The following is a 16,658-nucleotide window of genomic DNA, read 5'->3' as shown; positions in this document are numbered from 1 at the left end:
TTAGTTTCCCCCCCTAGCACTACACAGCTGATTCAAATAATCAACTAATCATCAAGCTTTGATCATTTGAATCAGCTGTGTAGTGTTCGGGCAAAAACCACAACGTGCACCCCTTGGGGACCAAGTTTGGGTAACACTGCTTTATTGTAACGGGAACCTGAGAAGCAGTGTCCTCAGATTGAGTAGTGGCAGATGCATTAGCAACAACTGATTGACTGCATATCAGATAACACTTACCAGTTAATCTTCTCAGCATCAAAGACTTCAAGAGAAGTGTAAGGACAGATATTTTGGGATGGTAGACACAGATAGCCTTGCTATTTCTAGACTGATTACCACTCACCGTGCAGCGAACACTCATGATCAGGCGGCTTGGGAGGCTAAGACACAGATTGAACCCCCTATTGGCCTGGAAAGAGATTAATTATGAAATATAATGTATTTTTACTCAAGTCAATATTGAACCATATGCACAGCAAGTTTATTGTCCTTACATTAGCTTGTGTAATAAATGATTTCTAAGCAGAGTATTTACAGTAGTGGGTTGGATGCAATCCCTTCCTGATATTAACAGATGACTTGGCCCAGGAGTTTTTCCTGCCAACATGACCTCATTGGGACCAACTTCGGGCCCTAGTTAAGAAACAGCCTAGAATTGATTTCAGGTAAGGTCAAAATACCTCTTTATAGAGAATCACAACAGAAAAATATCCTGATCAGTTTGAATTTAATCCTCAAAATCAGATAGAATTTAAAACGCTGTTGTCTTAGCAATAATGAACAGGGTTAATTGGGAGTCAAAGTTAAAAATGAAAGTTAAGGTCAATATTAAAAATGGAATAAGAATTTAAGTCCATTTGTTCCACTCATAAGGTGAATTACTGTATAATTCTGACTTTTATCAGACACTCATTAACCTTTAACCTGACTCTCATCAACCCATATGGCAGTAGACTGTCAATGCGTGTTCGACGTTGGGTTGCTAAGACAACACCATAGGGATTTATTCAATCATAAATGATTCCACTTCAAATATACTGTAGCAGTAGGGCATAATTATCCTTCTGATGAAACACAATATTCAATTTTTTGATAAGCAATGTTCCTTTAAAAAAGATTTAAAGAACAACTGAACAAGTTTATTTCTTAATGAACACAGCCTCCTGATCTTCTAGATCATTAAGAACAACTGTCCTGAGGAGAGAGAATGGGACAACATGAGGAAGGAGAGAGGGCTGATGGACTGACTGACTATGACATGAGGAAGAGGTGATACTACTGTGCCTATATCAGAAAGGGAGAGTTGGTTTGATGTTTGGGTCATATAGATGACCTGCCATTTCTTTCTTTAAGGTTACAGTACATCTGTTATTGCTACCCTCACTGAATCTATTCCGTCACTCTTCATCCTCCTACCACCCTGCTGTACTCCATCTCCATTCATCTTAATCAACCTTTTATTTTCTTCTATCCATTCCCATCTCTATGTACCCCGCCCTCAAGTCTCACTCCACCTCTCTCTGTATCCTCCTCATCTCAGTCCCACTCCCCCTCGTCTCTGTCAGGGTTGTCCTCTCTAGGTGGCTCCTGAAACTGGATGTTGGCCAGCATGTCCCTCATGGCCACCATCAGACGATTTACTTCCTGGTTCAGCTCCCGACCCGCTTGAGCTACTTCCAGGTCATCCTGTGGCATCGGCTCACCCTGCAGAGACAGTGACTAGAGAGTGAGCAGTAATTATAATCATTACTGAACATGATAATACGGAAGTGTGTGTGTGTGTATAAAGTACCGTCGGAAAGTATTCAGATCCCTAGATATATTCCACATTTTGTTACGTTACAGCCTTATTGTAAATATTTTTTGCGTACAAAAAAGAATGAGAATGATGGAGGCCACTGTGTTCTTGGGAACCTTCAATGCTGCAGAAAATGTTTTGCACCCTTCCCCAGATCTGTGCCTCGACACAATCCTGTCTCTGAGCTCAACGGACAAGTCCTTTGACATCATGGCTTGGTTTTTGCACTGACATACTCTGTCAACTGTGGGATGTTACAGACAGGTGTGTGCCTTTCCAAATCATGTCCAATCAATTGAATTTACCACAGGTGGACTCCAATCAAATTGTTGAAACATCTCAAGGATGATCAATGGAGGGGCCTCCCGAGTGGCGCAGTGGTCTAAGGCCACTAGAGATTCTGAGTTAGAGTCCAGGCTCTGTTGCAGCCGGCCGCGACCGGGAGACCCATGGGGCAGCGCACAATTTGCCCAGCATCGCCGGGTTAGGGGAGGGTTTGGCCGGGCAGGGATGTCCTTGTCCCATCACTCACTAGCAACTCATGTCGCGGGCAGGGTGAAATGCACGCTGACAAGGTCACTAGGTGTATGTTGTTTCCTCCGACACATTGATGCGGCTGGGTTCAGTGTTAAGTGGGCATTGTGTCAAGAAGCAGTGTGGCTTGGTTGGGTTGCGTTTCGGAGGATGCATGGCTCTCGACCTTCGCCTCTCCCGAGTCCGTACGGGAGTTGCAGCGATGAGACAAGACTGTAACTACCAATTGGATACCATGAAATTCGGGAGAAAAAAGGGGTAAAAAAATACAAATAAATAAAAAAGGGTGATCAATGGAAACACGATGCAACTGAGATCAATTTCAAATCTCATAGCAAAGGGTCTGAATACTTATGTAAATAAGGTATTTGTTCTTATTTTTTTATAAATTTGGAACAACAATTTTTTAATTTATTATTTGATATTGTGTGTAGAAAATGTATTTAATCAATTTTAGAATAAGGCTGTAATGTAACAAAATGTGGAAAAAGTCAAGGGGTCTGAATACTTCCCGAATACACTGTGTATGTGTTGCTTAAATTCACCAGGAAAAGCACAATGCCATTTCTAAAGAACACCACATTATTCTCTCCTTTCTCTCTCAGGTTCAAAATGTTTCAAATTCATTTTAAGAGACAAACAGGACCTTTGTACGAGCCTTGGTGACATACAGCATGTCTATGTTTTGTGTCTAAGTGTTTCAGGATTTTCACACAGAACATCCATTTACTAGATTCATTTCCTTTCCAAGACGCAGGTCCTCTGTGATCATGGGTTGACTTCATTTTCCACACCTAAATTGTGATTTCAGACCTGTTGGATAACACTGTAGCTATTCTAGTGCAATAAAACAACTGCAAGCAGACGGCATCTCTTCCTCCTAAACAGTCTCATTCTTATCCTAATTGCATCTCTTCCTCTTCCTAATCAGATAAGTCTCAAGATACTTTAAAAACTAGCTGCATAAAAACGCTGGGCATTGGTTAAAAAGCTGGGCATTGGTTAAAACGCTGGGCATGTGTGCTTCTGTTGGTCAGTGGGTGTTTCTGGAACTTACATGGCCAGTTGTGGCACAGGAGGACCTGAGGACACTGGAGCGCCCAGGTTGGTGGTCCACATTAGTGATTATCTTTACAATTAGCCACATGTCCTCTAATCACTAGCATGGATAGCTACACACCAAACTAGCATGGGCATTGGAGTGAGTAAAATGGGACACGTTGTTTGCTTCCTTCACATCACGTTGCATCCCACTGCACAACGTTACATGGCAACACACTGCCAGTCAGTGTAGGACACCTTATCAAATGTAAAAATATCACTCCCACACATGTATAATGTCCATTGATCTTTTGACCATGTGGATCTTTTTTTTTATAGACAAATGAATGTTCTGAAGTAGGTCAACATGACGAGAGACAATGTGATGTGTAAATACAGGCTATCCTCTGGATGCTGGTGCCAGGCTGCTGAGTGCTTATCCTCTCCTCTCCAGGGGTGTTTGTCACCATCTGTCTCTTGTGTATTTCACCCTGTGTGACACTGCCCACTCTTTACCTCCTCTCCACTCTGCCTGAGAAGCAGGGGGCAATGGGGCGGACAGTACATTCCCTCCTCGTTGGTTGCCATGGACAACACTGAGTCAGAGAGGAATCAAGACTCTCTCTTGAAATACAACAGTTTTCGGTTCTGCTTCAACAGGACTCAAGTAACGCACCATTAAAAACAGTGCATCAAAGAGAGGCTATGTTAGTCAATCCATAGCAGTAAACTGTTTCAAATCAAGCTTGATCATACAAAATACAGAGTCAATCAAGAGTTGTTGTACCGAAAGCCAAGTTTGCCTCGTCATCCTGTCTCCACGATCTGTGCTGTATCAAATGATAGAGCCAAACTTTGTTCGGCCTCCGATGTCTCGTCACAAAGTGTCGGTTGTAGATCGTGATCAGATTGTGTCATCAGAAATCAGATAGAGGTCAGAGTCAGACACTACATAACATCATCAATGAGTCAACATCGTTCGGACATGTCCAAAACGCGCCAGCAAACACTATTTCAAGACAAGAGCATGTTCTTCATGGGTCATATTGGTTAGTTCCAACAGAGAAACCCGTTGTTCTGTGGCAAAGTTACGCCACTGTAGACTTAATGTGGATAAACTGCAGTAGATCTAGTGGAGTAGGAAGCTACTTAGAAGCACTTTCTCAGGCTTGGCCACAGCACAAATAGGCATGAAATTAGTTGTATGGTTGATCCATTCAGAAACCTCCAGAGTGTTAGGGAATAGCTACCCAAACTCCAGCTAATCAATGTTCCCTTCCATCCTGTCAGAACCCTATGATCTAACAGTAGTCCAGGATGTCTCCATTAGCTCAGCACTCCCAGAAATGTAAACAAAAACGTTTAGAGATGATTATGATGATGTCTCATCCCGCTGACCATGGCCTTGCAACAAACTGGGCTAGTGTACGTGAGGAATCTGGGAGCTCTGAGGAGGAGACAGACCAGGTTCTCTGACTCTCGGTACACTTTATGAATGTTTTCATTGTCTGCTGCAGCAACGTGCCAATTGAAGGATCCTGTGATCTTTCTAATCTCTTTTTACACTCCTCTGTGTGAGGGAGGTCATATGCCTCAACAGCTGACGTTCCCTATTGGTCTCCCATTGGGAAAGGCACGGTGGAGATGCTAGCTATATTATCATTATAAGGCTGTGTTTCCCATGCCATCTTATTCAAGGTCCCTGCCCTATGTTAAAAACACACACACACACACACACACACACACACACACACACACACACACACACACACACACACACACACACACACACACACACACACACACACACACACACACACACACACACACACACACACACACACACACACACACACACACGGGTTTTTATGAGGTCATTAACGGAAGATGGGATATTGGGGTCAAAGAACAAGCAGTCATGATGTTATATGAAGCAGGGGACCTTTTCTTAGATTTGCCACGCTTGGGGGCATGCAGCTCTGTCCTCATGGACCACAGTGTCTGCTGATGTCCTCTTCCTCTGCTACTTCTTTGTCAAATCCATATCCATTAATGTCACTGATTGGAATCAGAGTTTTCCAGATCTAAATAATCAGGCACAGACTTGAACGAAAGAACCCAAGCCATCTGCCTGACACTGCAGCTCCTGAGGACCATGGTTGCATACCCCTGGTCTACTGTAGCTCCCCCTTGGCCTAGCTCACTCACTTACCTGCAGGTTGAAGTTTGGCAGCAGAGAGCGGAAGAACAGTGACAGGGTGCTCTCATTGGAGGCTCCCACACTCTGCCTGCAAACACAGAGACAAGTGAGAAAGCTAACAAGATAACACAAGCATACAATATGTTTCTGACACTCTTCTGCTGATAAGGATTCTCCCATGACCATAAATTATATCAACCATCATATACAGTGAGGTCCATGTTTTGTTGTTTTTGCTCTGTACTCCTGCACTTTGGAATGTGTACATAGACAATGCATTTTAGAGAACCAAACGTATTTGGCAAATGTGTGTTAAAGTAGTCAAAAATGTCATATTTAGCCCCATATTCATAACACGCAATACTACAAAATTAATATGCAATACTACAAAATTGTTGGATGCATTTGCAGTTAGTTTTGGTTGTTTCAGATTGTGTGCCCAACATAAATAAATGATAAATCATGTATTATTAACCATTCCAAAAATGTCACTTTCCAAGTACTTTTGGACCTCACTGTAGATGAGGTATGAAGTATGTCCAATAGTTTTTCTGAACCCAAAGAACGCTCTTCTTTTATGTTAATAAAAGTCATTACTTCAACCACTTATACACCCCCAGTTCTTTATCAATCAAAATACTTCTCAGTGGCCATGTTTGTAAAGCTTGTATGGAAAAAGCAACCATCAGGCAGAAATAGTAGGGCTGTCCTCAGACATGGGTGGGCTGTCCTCAGACATATGGGTGGGCTGTCCTCAGACATATGGGTGGGCTGTCCTCAGACATATGGGTGGGCTGTCCTAAGACATATGGGTGGGCTGTCCTCAGACATATGGGTGGGCTGTCCTCAGACATATGGGTGGGCTGTCCTCAGACATATGGGTGGGCTGTCCTCAGACATATGGGTGGGCTGTCCTCAGACATGGGTGGGCTGTCCTCAGACATATGGGTGGGCTGTCCTCAGACATGGGTGGGCTGTCCTCAGACATGGGTGGGCTGTCCTCAGACATGGGTGGGCTGTCCTCAGACAAATGGGTGGGCTGTCCTCAGACAAATGGGTGGGCTGTCCTCAGACAAATGGGTGGGCTGTCCTCAGACAAATGGGTGGGCTGTCCTCAGACATATGGGTGGGCTGTCCTCAGACAAATGGGTGGGCTGTCCTCAGACATGGGTGGGCTGTCCTCAGACATGGGTGGGCTGTCCTCAGACATGGTTGGGCTGTCCTCAGACATATGGGTTTCTCTTGACTAGGAGTCAATTTGTCATGTTTTTAATTATCACCGTATTCACCTCTCTGATGGTTTGATGCCTCCCTACCATCCACCACTGACTCTGCTGGTTAAGAACTATCACCAGATGGGAGGAAAGAGGCCTCAGTCAGGAGCTCACAACACCCCCATAACTACATGCTATTTCAGAGAAACTGATGACAGCGAGAGGGGAGAAGAAAGAGATTGAAGAGAGGGATAGGTGGGAGGGAGAGAAAGAAGGGAGGCAGAGAAGGAAGGGTGTGTCAGGGATAGACCACCGAGAGGAGAGGTGCAAGATGGTGAAATCAAGGCTACTCTTTATGCCAAACTTACATCAATGGCGTTTGCCACCATTGGCAAAGACAGAGAGAGAACTCACCTCCCCCGGTCTACATAACCGTGTGCCTTCCAATGTCCACACCACCATCCCCTTACACTGTACTCTAATATACCTTCATTAGAGATCCTCAATGGAGTCAGTGGCCAGTGGGCCAATCAGCCTTAGGTAGACTGAAACAAACCCAGCCTTATTGGTTCTGCTTAGGAAAACACAAGCAGATACTGTCCTGACTCTTGGTTTTCAGTCCAGAGGCACCAACAGGATTGCTGATCCAAGTAGACATAGAGAAGAACCTAGTGATCTGAAGGAGCCACATTCAATAACTAGCTACAGTGCATTCGGAAAGTATTCCGACCCCTTGACTTTTCCCACAAATGTACAGTGCCGTGCGAAAGTATTCGGCCCCCTTGAACTTTGCGACCTTTTGCCACATTTCAGGCTTCAAACATAAAGATATAAAACTGTATTTTTTTGTGAAGAATCAACAACAAGTGGGACACAATCATGAAGTGGAATGACATTTATTGGATATTTCAAACTTTTTTAACAAATAAAAAACGGAACAATTGGGCGTGCAAAATTATTCAGCCCCCTTAAGTTAATACTTTGTAGCGCCACCTTTTGCTGTGATTACAGCTGTAAGTCGCTTGGGGTATGTCTCTATCAGTTTTGCACATCGCGAGACCAAATTCTTTTCCCATTCCTCCTTGCAAAACCGCTCGAGCTCAGTGAGGTTGGATGGAGAGCATTTGTGAACAGCAGTTTTCAGTTCTTTCCACAGATTCTCGATTGGATTCAGGTCTGGACTTTGACTTGGCCATTCTAACACCTGGATATGTTTATTTTTGAACCATTCCATTGTAGATTTTGCTTTATGTTTTGGATCATTGTCTTGATGGAAGACAAATCTCCGTCCCAGTCTCAGGTCTTTTGCAGACTCCATCAGGTTTTCTTCCAGAATGGTCCTGTATTTGGCTCCATCCATCTTCCCATCAATTTTAACCATCTTCCCTGTCCCTGCTGAAGAAAAGCAGGCCCGAACCATGATGCTGCCACCACCATGTTTGACAGTGGGGATGGTGTGTTCAGGGTGATGAGCTGTGTTGCTTTTATGCCAAACATAACGTTTTGCATTGTTGCCAAAAAGTTCAATTTTGGTTTCATCTGACCAGAGCACCTTCTTCCACATGATTGGTGTGTCTCCCAGGTGGCTTGTGTCAAACTTTAAACAACACTTTTTATGGATATCTTTAAGAAATGGCTTTCTTCTTGCCACTCTTCCATAAAGGCCAGATTTGCGCAATATACGACTGATTGTTGTCCTATGGACAGAGTCTCCCACCTCAGCTGTAGATCTCTGCAGTTCATCCAGAGTGATCATGGGCCTCTTGGCTGCATCTCTGATCAGTCTTCTCCTTGTATGAGCTGAAAGTTTAGAGGGACGGCCAGGTCTTGGTAGATTTGCAGTGGTCTGACACTCCTTCCATTTCAATATTATCGCTTGCACAGTGCTCCTTGGGATGTTTAAAGCTTGGGAAATCTTTTTGTATCCAAATCCGGCTTTAAACTTCTTCACAACAGTATCTCGGACCTGCCTGGTGTGTTCCTTGTTCTTCATGATGCTCTCTGCGCTTTTAACGGACCTCTGAGACTATCACAGTGCAGGTGCATTTATACGGAGACTTGATTACACACAGGTGGATTGTATTTATCATCATTAGTCATTGGATCATTCAGAGATCCTCACTGAACTTCTGGAGAGAGTTTTCTGCACTGAAAGTAAAGGGGCTGAATAATTTTGCACTGCCAATTTTTCAGTTTTTGATTTGTTAAAAAAAGTTTGAAATATCCAATAAATGTCGTTCCACTTCATGATTGTGTCCCACTTGTTGTTGATTCTTCACAAAAAAATACAGTTTTATATCTTTATGTTTGAAGCCTGAAATGTGGCAAAAGTTCGCAAAGTTCAAGGGGGCCGAATACTTTCGCAAGGCACTGTATTAAATGAATTGTTTTCCTCATCAATAACCACCAAGATACTATACCCCATAATGACAAAGCAAAAACAGGTTTAGACATAAACATGTAAACCTTCTTTTCACAAGTATTCAGACCTTTGCTATGAGACTCGAAATTGAGCTCAGGTGCATCCTGTTTCCATTTATCAACCTAGAGATGTTTCAGCAACTTCATTGGAGTCCACCTGTGGTAAATTCAATTGATTGGACATGATTTGGAAAGGCAAACACCTGTCTGTAACATCCCACAGTTGACAGTGTACGTCAGTGCAAAAACCAAGCCAAAGGAATTGTCCTTAGAGCTCCGAGACAGGATTGTGTCGAGGCACAGATCTGGGGAAGGGTACAAAACTATTTTCTGCAGCATTAAAGGTCCCCAAGAACACAGTGGCCTCCATCATTCTTAAATGGAAGAAGTTTGGAACCACCAAGACTCTTCCTGGAGCTAGCCGACCGGCCAAACTAAGCAATCGGAGAAGGGCCTTGGTTTGGGAGGTGACCAAGAACTCGATGGTCACTCTGACAGAGCTCCAGAATTCCTCTGTGGAGATGGAAGAACCTTCCAGAAGGACAACCATCTCTGCAGCACTCCACCAATCAGGCCTTTATGGTAGTGGCCAGACAGAAGCCACTCCTCAGCAAAGGCACATGACAGCCCACTTGGAGTTTGCCAAAAGGTACCTAAAGACTCTCAGACCATGAGAAACTAGATTATCTGGTCTGATGAAACCAAGATTGAACTCTCTGGCCTGAATGCCAAGTGTCATGTCTGGAGGTAACCTGGCACCATCCCTACGGCAGAGCATGGTGGTGGCAGCATCATGCTGTGGGGATGTTTTTCAGCGGCAGGGACTAGGAGACTAGTCAGGATCGAGGGAAAGATGAACGGAGCAAAGTACAGAGAGCTACTTAATGAAAACCTGCTCCAGAGCGCTCAGGACCTCTGACTGGGGGTGAAGGTTCACCTTCCAACAGGACAATGACAACACTGGAGTGGCTTCGGGGCAATTTTCTGAATGTCCTTGAATGGCCCAGCCAGAGCCTGGACTTGAACCCGATCCATTGGCCCATTCCTCCTGACAGAGATGGTGTAACTGAGTCAGGTTTGTAGGCCTCCTTGCTCGCACACGCCTTTTCAGTTCTGCCCACACATTTTCTGTAGGATTGAGGTCAGGGCTTTGTGATGGCCACTCCAATACCTTGACTTTGTTGTCCTTAAGCCATTTTGCCACAACTTTGGAAGTATGCTTGGGTTCATTGTCCAATTGGAAGACCCATTTGCGACCAAGTTTTAACTTCCTGATTGATGCCTTGAGATGTTGCTTCAATATATCCACATAATTTTCCTGCCTCATGATGATGTCTGGATTCTTTATGGCGGTTTTGGAGCAGTGGCTTCTTTCTTGCTGAGCAGCCTTTCAGGTTATGTCGATATGGGACTTGTTTAACTGTGGATATAGATACTTTTGTACCCGTTTCCTCCAGCATCTTCCCAAGGTCCTTGTTGCTGTTGTTCTGGGTTTGATTTGCACTTTTTGGACCAAAGTACATTCATCTCTAGGAGACCTTGGCTGATTTCTTTTGATTTTCCCATGATGTCAAGCAACGAGGCACTGAGTTTGAAGGTAAGCCTTGAAATACATTTACAGGTACACCTCCAATTGACTCATATTATGTCAATTAGCCTATCAGAAGCTTCTAAAGCCATGACATCATTTTCTGGAATTTCCAAAGCTGTTTAAAGGCAGTCAGTTTAGGTTATTGTAAACGTCTGACCCATTGGAATTGTGATACAGTGAATTATAAGTGAAATAATTTGTCTGTAAACAATTGTTGGAAAAATTACTTGTCTCATGCACAAAGTAGATGTCCTAACCGACTTTCCAAAACTATAGTTTGTTAACAAGAAATTTGTGGAGTGGTTGAAAAATGAGTTTTAATGACTCCAATCTAAGTGTATGTAAACTTCCGACTTCAACCGTATTGTGTGTACTATATAAAAACCTGCACTGGTACATACCTTACCTTGCACAAGATATGTATAATGACACAAGTTAGGACATGTTTGAAGGGTTACCTCTCAGGCCGGGTATATGAGACCACTGAGTCCAGCGGGGGGAGAGGATCGAACCCCATCACCGACTGAGTGGTCACCTCCTGGGAGAGAACACACACAATTCACCATTACAGTAAACATATTGAAGGCCTATCCTCACTAACACTCTGTTACTGATGTAATTGTCATGCATCCAAAACATCAACGTTGATCTCGTTTGTGTTATGAGGACCTCTCGATGAGGAGGTCCAATCATTATATTGGATTGCGTTCTTCATGCAACCGATAAGGAAGCCGTATGCCAGTGGTTAATTCCCTCTTTCAACTAGAGAACTACATTCTCAGCATAATTTGGCATGCTCTGTACTGTAGCGGTTGTGTATGTGCACGCTACGCTCATGCAAACAACATTTACTCTGTGGGACATTTCATGTTATAAACATACAGGATATACAGTGTACAGAATGAATGAATACAACCATTCATGATCATGTGATAAAGCAGTAAGGAAATTATACTATGATTAGATAAGTCAATCTATTCCCCTATATACTGTGTGTTACTATGGACCAGGGTTATGGCTGGTCAAAAGTCATGCAATATAAGGGGATAGGGTGCTATATGAGACACAGACTTAATAATAGAGTAAAGCTGGTTGCCAAATCCGTTTCTGATTTAACAAACAACATGACAATGAATGACTGGGCTAAATCAGAAACAGAACTGGTGACCAGGGTATAGTAGAGTGGCTGTTGCCTGAGTCTCTCACCAGCGGTAGAGTGGAGGTGGCCTCTTTGATTTCAGACAGGATGACGTGGCGATGGATGTTCAGAGGGGCACTCTGGTACCTCTGCTTCCTCCTAGGGGGGGGTGGAGGAGACAGGAGAGGAAACCGAAGTCAGAGACACAGGTCGGGCCTCTTGAGTGGTGCAGCGGTCTAAGGCACTGCATTGCAGTGCTTGAGGCGTCACTACAGCCCCGGGTTAGCTGCCAGGCTGTGTCACAGCCAGCCGTGACCGGAAGACCCATGAGACGGCGCACAATTGGGCCAGCGTCATCCAGGTTAGGGGAGGGTTTGGCCGGCCGGGATCACAAAAAAAGGGGCAACAGTACAAAAACTATATATATGTTTTACAGCTGTAATGGCTGCCAAATGTGCTTCCGTCAAGTATTAACCCTGGGGTGTGAAGACATCCAGACATCTTAATTATATTTTATTAATTTGGAAAATGTTCTATAATTTTTCTTTCACATTGGAAATGTGGAGTGGAACAATGGTAGAAAAACAATCTATTTTTGTATTTAATTTTAAGGCAGCAAGCTTGGAATCCACACTGAACACTGCTCCACTGAATCAATGAATATTACTTATTCAACAGAAAAACTCAGTGTGAATTTGAGGATAGAGGCGAATGGGGTAATGAGGAACAGTTTGCCCGGTTGGAAAGGTAATAATGCCAGTGGTCTAGAGTCCAAGGGGCTCTTACTTGTTTTGGCAGTCCTCCACCAGAGGGTCTTTAGCGTCGACTCGTCGTAACACCTCCCTCACACACTCCTCCAGCCACAGCAGGACCCCTCCCTCCCTCCACAGGGTGTGCGTCCGCCCCACGTACAGAGACACCAGTTCAGCCAGGGCAGGAGTCTGCCTAGAAAGAGGGAAAGAGATGAGAAAAAGGAACAATTCAATTTGTCACTCTAATACAATTTCATGACAATAAATGATGATTCAATTCCATTAGGCTGACTGACACAGAAGAGGTGCATATAGGGAAGACATGACAGACAGGGAGACATGATTCCATTAGGCTGACTGACACAGAAGAGGTGCACAATGTAAAATGGCAGCTGAGGAAATGCCAGCTGTTTTACGGGCGCCTAACCAATTGTGCTATTATGTGGGTTTTTTGCGTTATTTGTAACTTATTTTGTACATAATGTTTCTGCCACCGTATCTTACAGCAAAATAGAGCTTCTGGATATCAGGACAGCGATCACTCACCTCGGATTAGACAAAGATTTTTCTTCAACAAGCGGGAAGCACAGGATATACTACTATGCGAACACCCGACAAGGACAACATCCCCGTTATGGGCAAGAGAAAGAGACGCAGGTACAGAGGACACAGGGCGGGGTGCCTTGTAAGGATCCGCAGAAGGCGAGTGTGAAAGCTGCCGGTACCTTCAATATTACTCGTCAATGTACAATAAATTAGACGAGGTACGACCACGAATACCTTACCAACGGGACAAAACTGTAACATCTTATGTTTCACGGAATCGTGGCTGAATGATGACATGGATATTCAACGAGCAGGATATTCTTCCAATTGCATCGAGGACGTCGTCCCCACAGTGACTGTACTTACATACCCCAGAAGCCATGGATTACTGGCAAAATTTGCACTGAGCTAAAGGGTAGAGCTGCCGCTTTCAAGGTGCATGACTCTAAGCCGGAAGCTTATAAGAAATCCTGCTATGCCCTTCAGACGAACCATCAAACAGGCAAAGCACTAATACAGGGCTAAGATTGAATCGTACCACACCGGCTCCGACGCTCGTCTTATGTGGCAGGGCATTCAAACTATTACAGACTACAAAGGGAAGCACAGACGAGAGCTGCCCAGTGACACGAGCCTACCAGACGAGCTAAATCACTTCTATGCTCGCTTTGAGGGAAGCAACACTGAGGCATTCATGAGAGCATCATCTGTTCCGGACGACTGTGTGATCACGCTTTCCGTAGCCGACGTGAGTAAGACCTTTAAGCAGGTAAACATGCACAAGGCTGCGGGGCCAGACGGATTAGCAGAATGTGTGCTACTGGCAGGTGTCTTCACTGACACTTTCAACTGGTCCCAGATTGAGTCTGTAATACCAACATGTTTTAATAAGACCACCATAGACTGTTCTCTCTACTACCGCATGGCAGGTGGTACCGGAGTGCCAAGTCTAGGACCAAAAGGCTTCTAAACAGCTTTTAACCCCAAACCATAAGACTCCTGAACAGGTAATCAAATGGCTACCCAGACTATTTGCATTGTGTCCCCCCCCCCCCAACCCCTCATTTACGCTGCTGCTACTCTCTGTTTATCATATATGCATAATCACTTTAACCATACCTACATGTACATACTAGCTCAATTAGCCAGACTAACCAGTGCCTGTATATAGCCTCGCTACTGTATATAGCCTTGCTACTGTATGTAGCCTCACTACTGTTATTTTTCACTGTCTTTTTACTGTTGTTTTAAAAAATTGTTTTACTTATCTACTGCTCACCTAATACCTATTTTCTACTTAAAAATTGCACTGTTGGTTAGGGCCTGTAAGTAAGTAAGCATTTCATTGTAAGGTCTACACCTGTTGTATTCGGCGCACGTGACAAATAAACTTTGATTTGATATAGGAAAGACATGAAAGACAGGGAGACATGATGCCTCGGTTGAAGCAGATGTTTTACCCCAACTGGCTTCTGGGTCCAAAGAAGTCATGTGACGATACAGCAGCGTCTGGCTGCACTGTGCACAGGTCCAACAGAGGCATCAACACTGGGGAACACAAACAAACAGATATCAGGCATTGGTCTCTTTTCTGTGTGTGTGTCTGTCTGTGTGTGTGTGTGTTCTATATAAGCATCCATGGTAGAACACATTCTGATGGCTGTCCCTCTCAGGCCTGTGTGTGTGTGTGACTTTAACCTCCAGGGAACATGATGAGAGCGTCCTGCAGCAGCAGGTCAGCCTTGTGTTTGAGCCGTTCCCTCTCCTCTGACTCAGTCTGATCCTCCTGACTCAGGTGGAAGTGGCTCAGAGCCACAGAGAAGGCAAAGTTTGGCAACTGGGACAGGTTTCTGTGCACCTGGGAAACACACACACACAGGAATCAGACAATACACACACTACACAGAAATCAGACAATACACACACTACACAGAAATCAGACAATACACACACATGCAGAAATCAGACAATACACACACCACACACAGAAATCAGACACACTGTTATGAGGTCACACACACAGGGAAAATCTTGCACACACACTCGTCTCACCTCCCAATCCTGGTATAGCCGGAGGAGGAAGTTGTACTCTCGTGAGCGCAGGGAGAGGAAGTCAATGAGCAGTAGCATACAGAGGGGATCGCTGTCAGGGTCCAGACTTGGGAGAGAAAGGAGATGACGGAATGAAACACAGCTCCTCTTCTTCAATGAATACTTCATTCAGTTTCGCCTACATAACTAAGACCACATAACTACTATATAAATAAACATTACAGAAATAAAATAAATGGTTTCTTTATTAAAAGTGGACCCATGACAACCCGTGACCAGAATCTGTGCCATTGGAAATGTAATTGAGGAAATGTAATTGAATTGACAAGGTCTCCAATCAATCAATGTCTGTGGTGCGTGTGATATAATTATTTACTATCATTTGGCAGGGAATACTATTTGTAAATCAGTGATTCTACACCTTATTTTGCTCAAGCTGATCCTCTCCAACAGACTTGGAAGTTGTAGCTAAAAATTTGTAAATTGGGGTCAGTTAAAGGGGACATTCAATGAAACCAACCATTGAAATACACTGTATGTAATTCGGGGGGTAGTAGCCCCAACAGATTCAAACCCGGATCCAGCAACTATAAAATCAACACCTGTTGGCTTGACAGTCACTGGATCTGGGTTTGTGGATCCGCGTTCGAGTCCCGGTCGGGGCTACCCTCCAAATTTGCTACATTGGTGTCAGAAGTGGGATTGGTGCACATTAGGCCATCCGAGCGGCATGTACTCGTGAGGGACTAGGCATAGCTTGGGGACACGCTCTCCCTAAGGAAGGGGGTAGTGAAGCAACCATAATCCAACACCTAGCAAGCTCGTCAAGAGGTTCGGACCTCTTGGAGTAACAGGTTAAGGGCTTGGCAGTCGCTGGACCTGGGTTCGAGTCACGGTCAGATATTGATTGGAGACAGCTTGTGTCAATTAAACAACATTTACTATGGTTTTCTACCTCCCAACACTATTGGATAATGCTGGAAATACCGGTAAAAGCAGTGCCTCCATTTCCACAACAAAAAGCAGGGCCCTCTATGTGGTATATGACAGAGCTGCTGTGGGTGGCAGGGCCGTTCATCTGGTATTCCTATCAGTCATCTACTGAAGCAGAGATAAGGTCCTCCTGATCATAACACAGCAGGCCTGAGAGGGACAGCCGTCACAACGTGTTCCACCATGGATGCTTATACAGAGCACACACACCACCGTGAGGGGAGGAAGCCAGTGTTTGACGGAAATCATAGATAAACACTGAGTGTACAAAACATTCGGAAAACCTTCCTAATATTGAGTTGCACCCGCTTTTGCCCTCTGAAGAGCCTCAATTCATCTGGGTATGGACTCCACAAGGTGTTGAAAGTGTTCCACAGG

General features: G+C 44.3%; 1 protein-coding gene across 1 annotated transcript in view; it reads right to left on the bottom strand.

Annotated features, from left to right (window-relative positions):
• Positions 1-453: 453 nt before the first annotated feature.
• The window catches only part of LOC118393927 (transcription factor 25-like), a 36,514-nt gene continuing 20,309 nt past the window's right edge, over positions 454-16,658 (bottom strand). Inside the window, exons 11-18 of the mRNA XM_052462309.1 lie at positions 15,288-15,393; positions 14,934-15,093; positions 14,696-14,783; positions 12,724-12,882; positions 12,006-12,096; positions 11,258-11,337; positions 5,586-5,661; positions 454-1,704 (exon numbers count right to left, since the gene is read on the bottom strand). Coding sequence (XP_052318269.1) covers positions 1,537-1,704; positions 5,586-5,661; positions 11,258-11,337; positions 12,006-12,096; positions 12,724-12,882; positions 14,696-14,783; positions 14,934-15,093; positions 15,288-15,393 — 928 coding nt within the window. The 3' untranslated portion in view covers positions 454-1,536. The remainder of the gene's footprint in view (positions 1,705-5,585; positions 5,662-11,257; positions 11,338-12,005; positions 12,097-12,723; positions 12,883-14,695; positions 14,784-14,933; positions 15,094-15,287; positions 15,394-16,658) is intronic.

The sequence above is a fragment of the Oncorhynchus keta genome, chromosome 14 (assembly GCF_023373465.1).
Source record: "Oncorhynchus keta strain PuntledgeMale-10-30-2019 chromosome 14, Oket_V2, whole genome shotgun sequence".
Classification (NCBI taxonomy): domain Eukaryota; kingdom Metazoa; phylum Chordata; class Actinopteri; order Salmoniformes; family Salmonidae; genus Oncorhynchus; species Oncorhynchus keta.
Note: the sequence above shows the minus strand (reverse complement) of the source record. Positions and strands in the feature narration are given on the sequence as shown.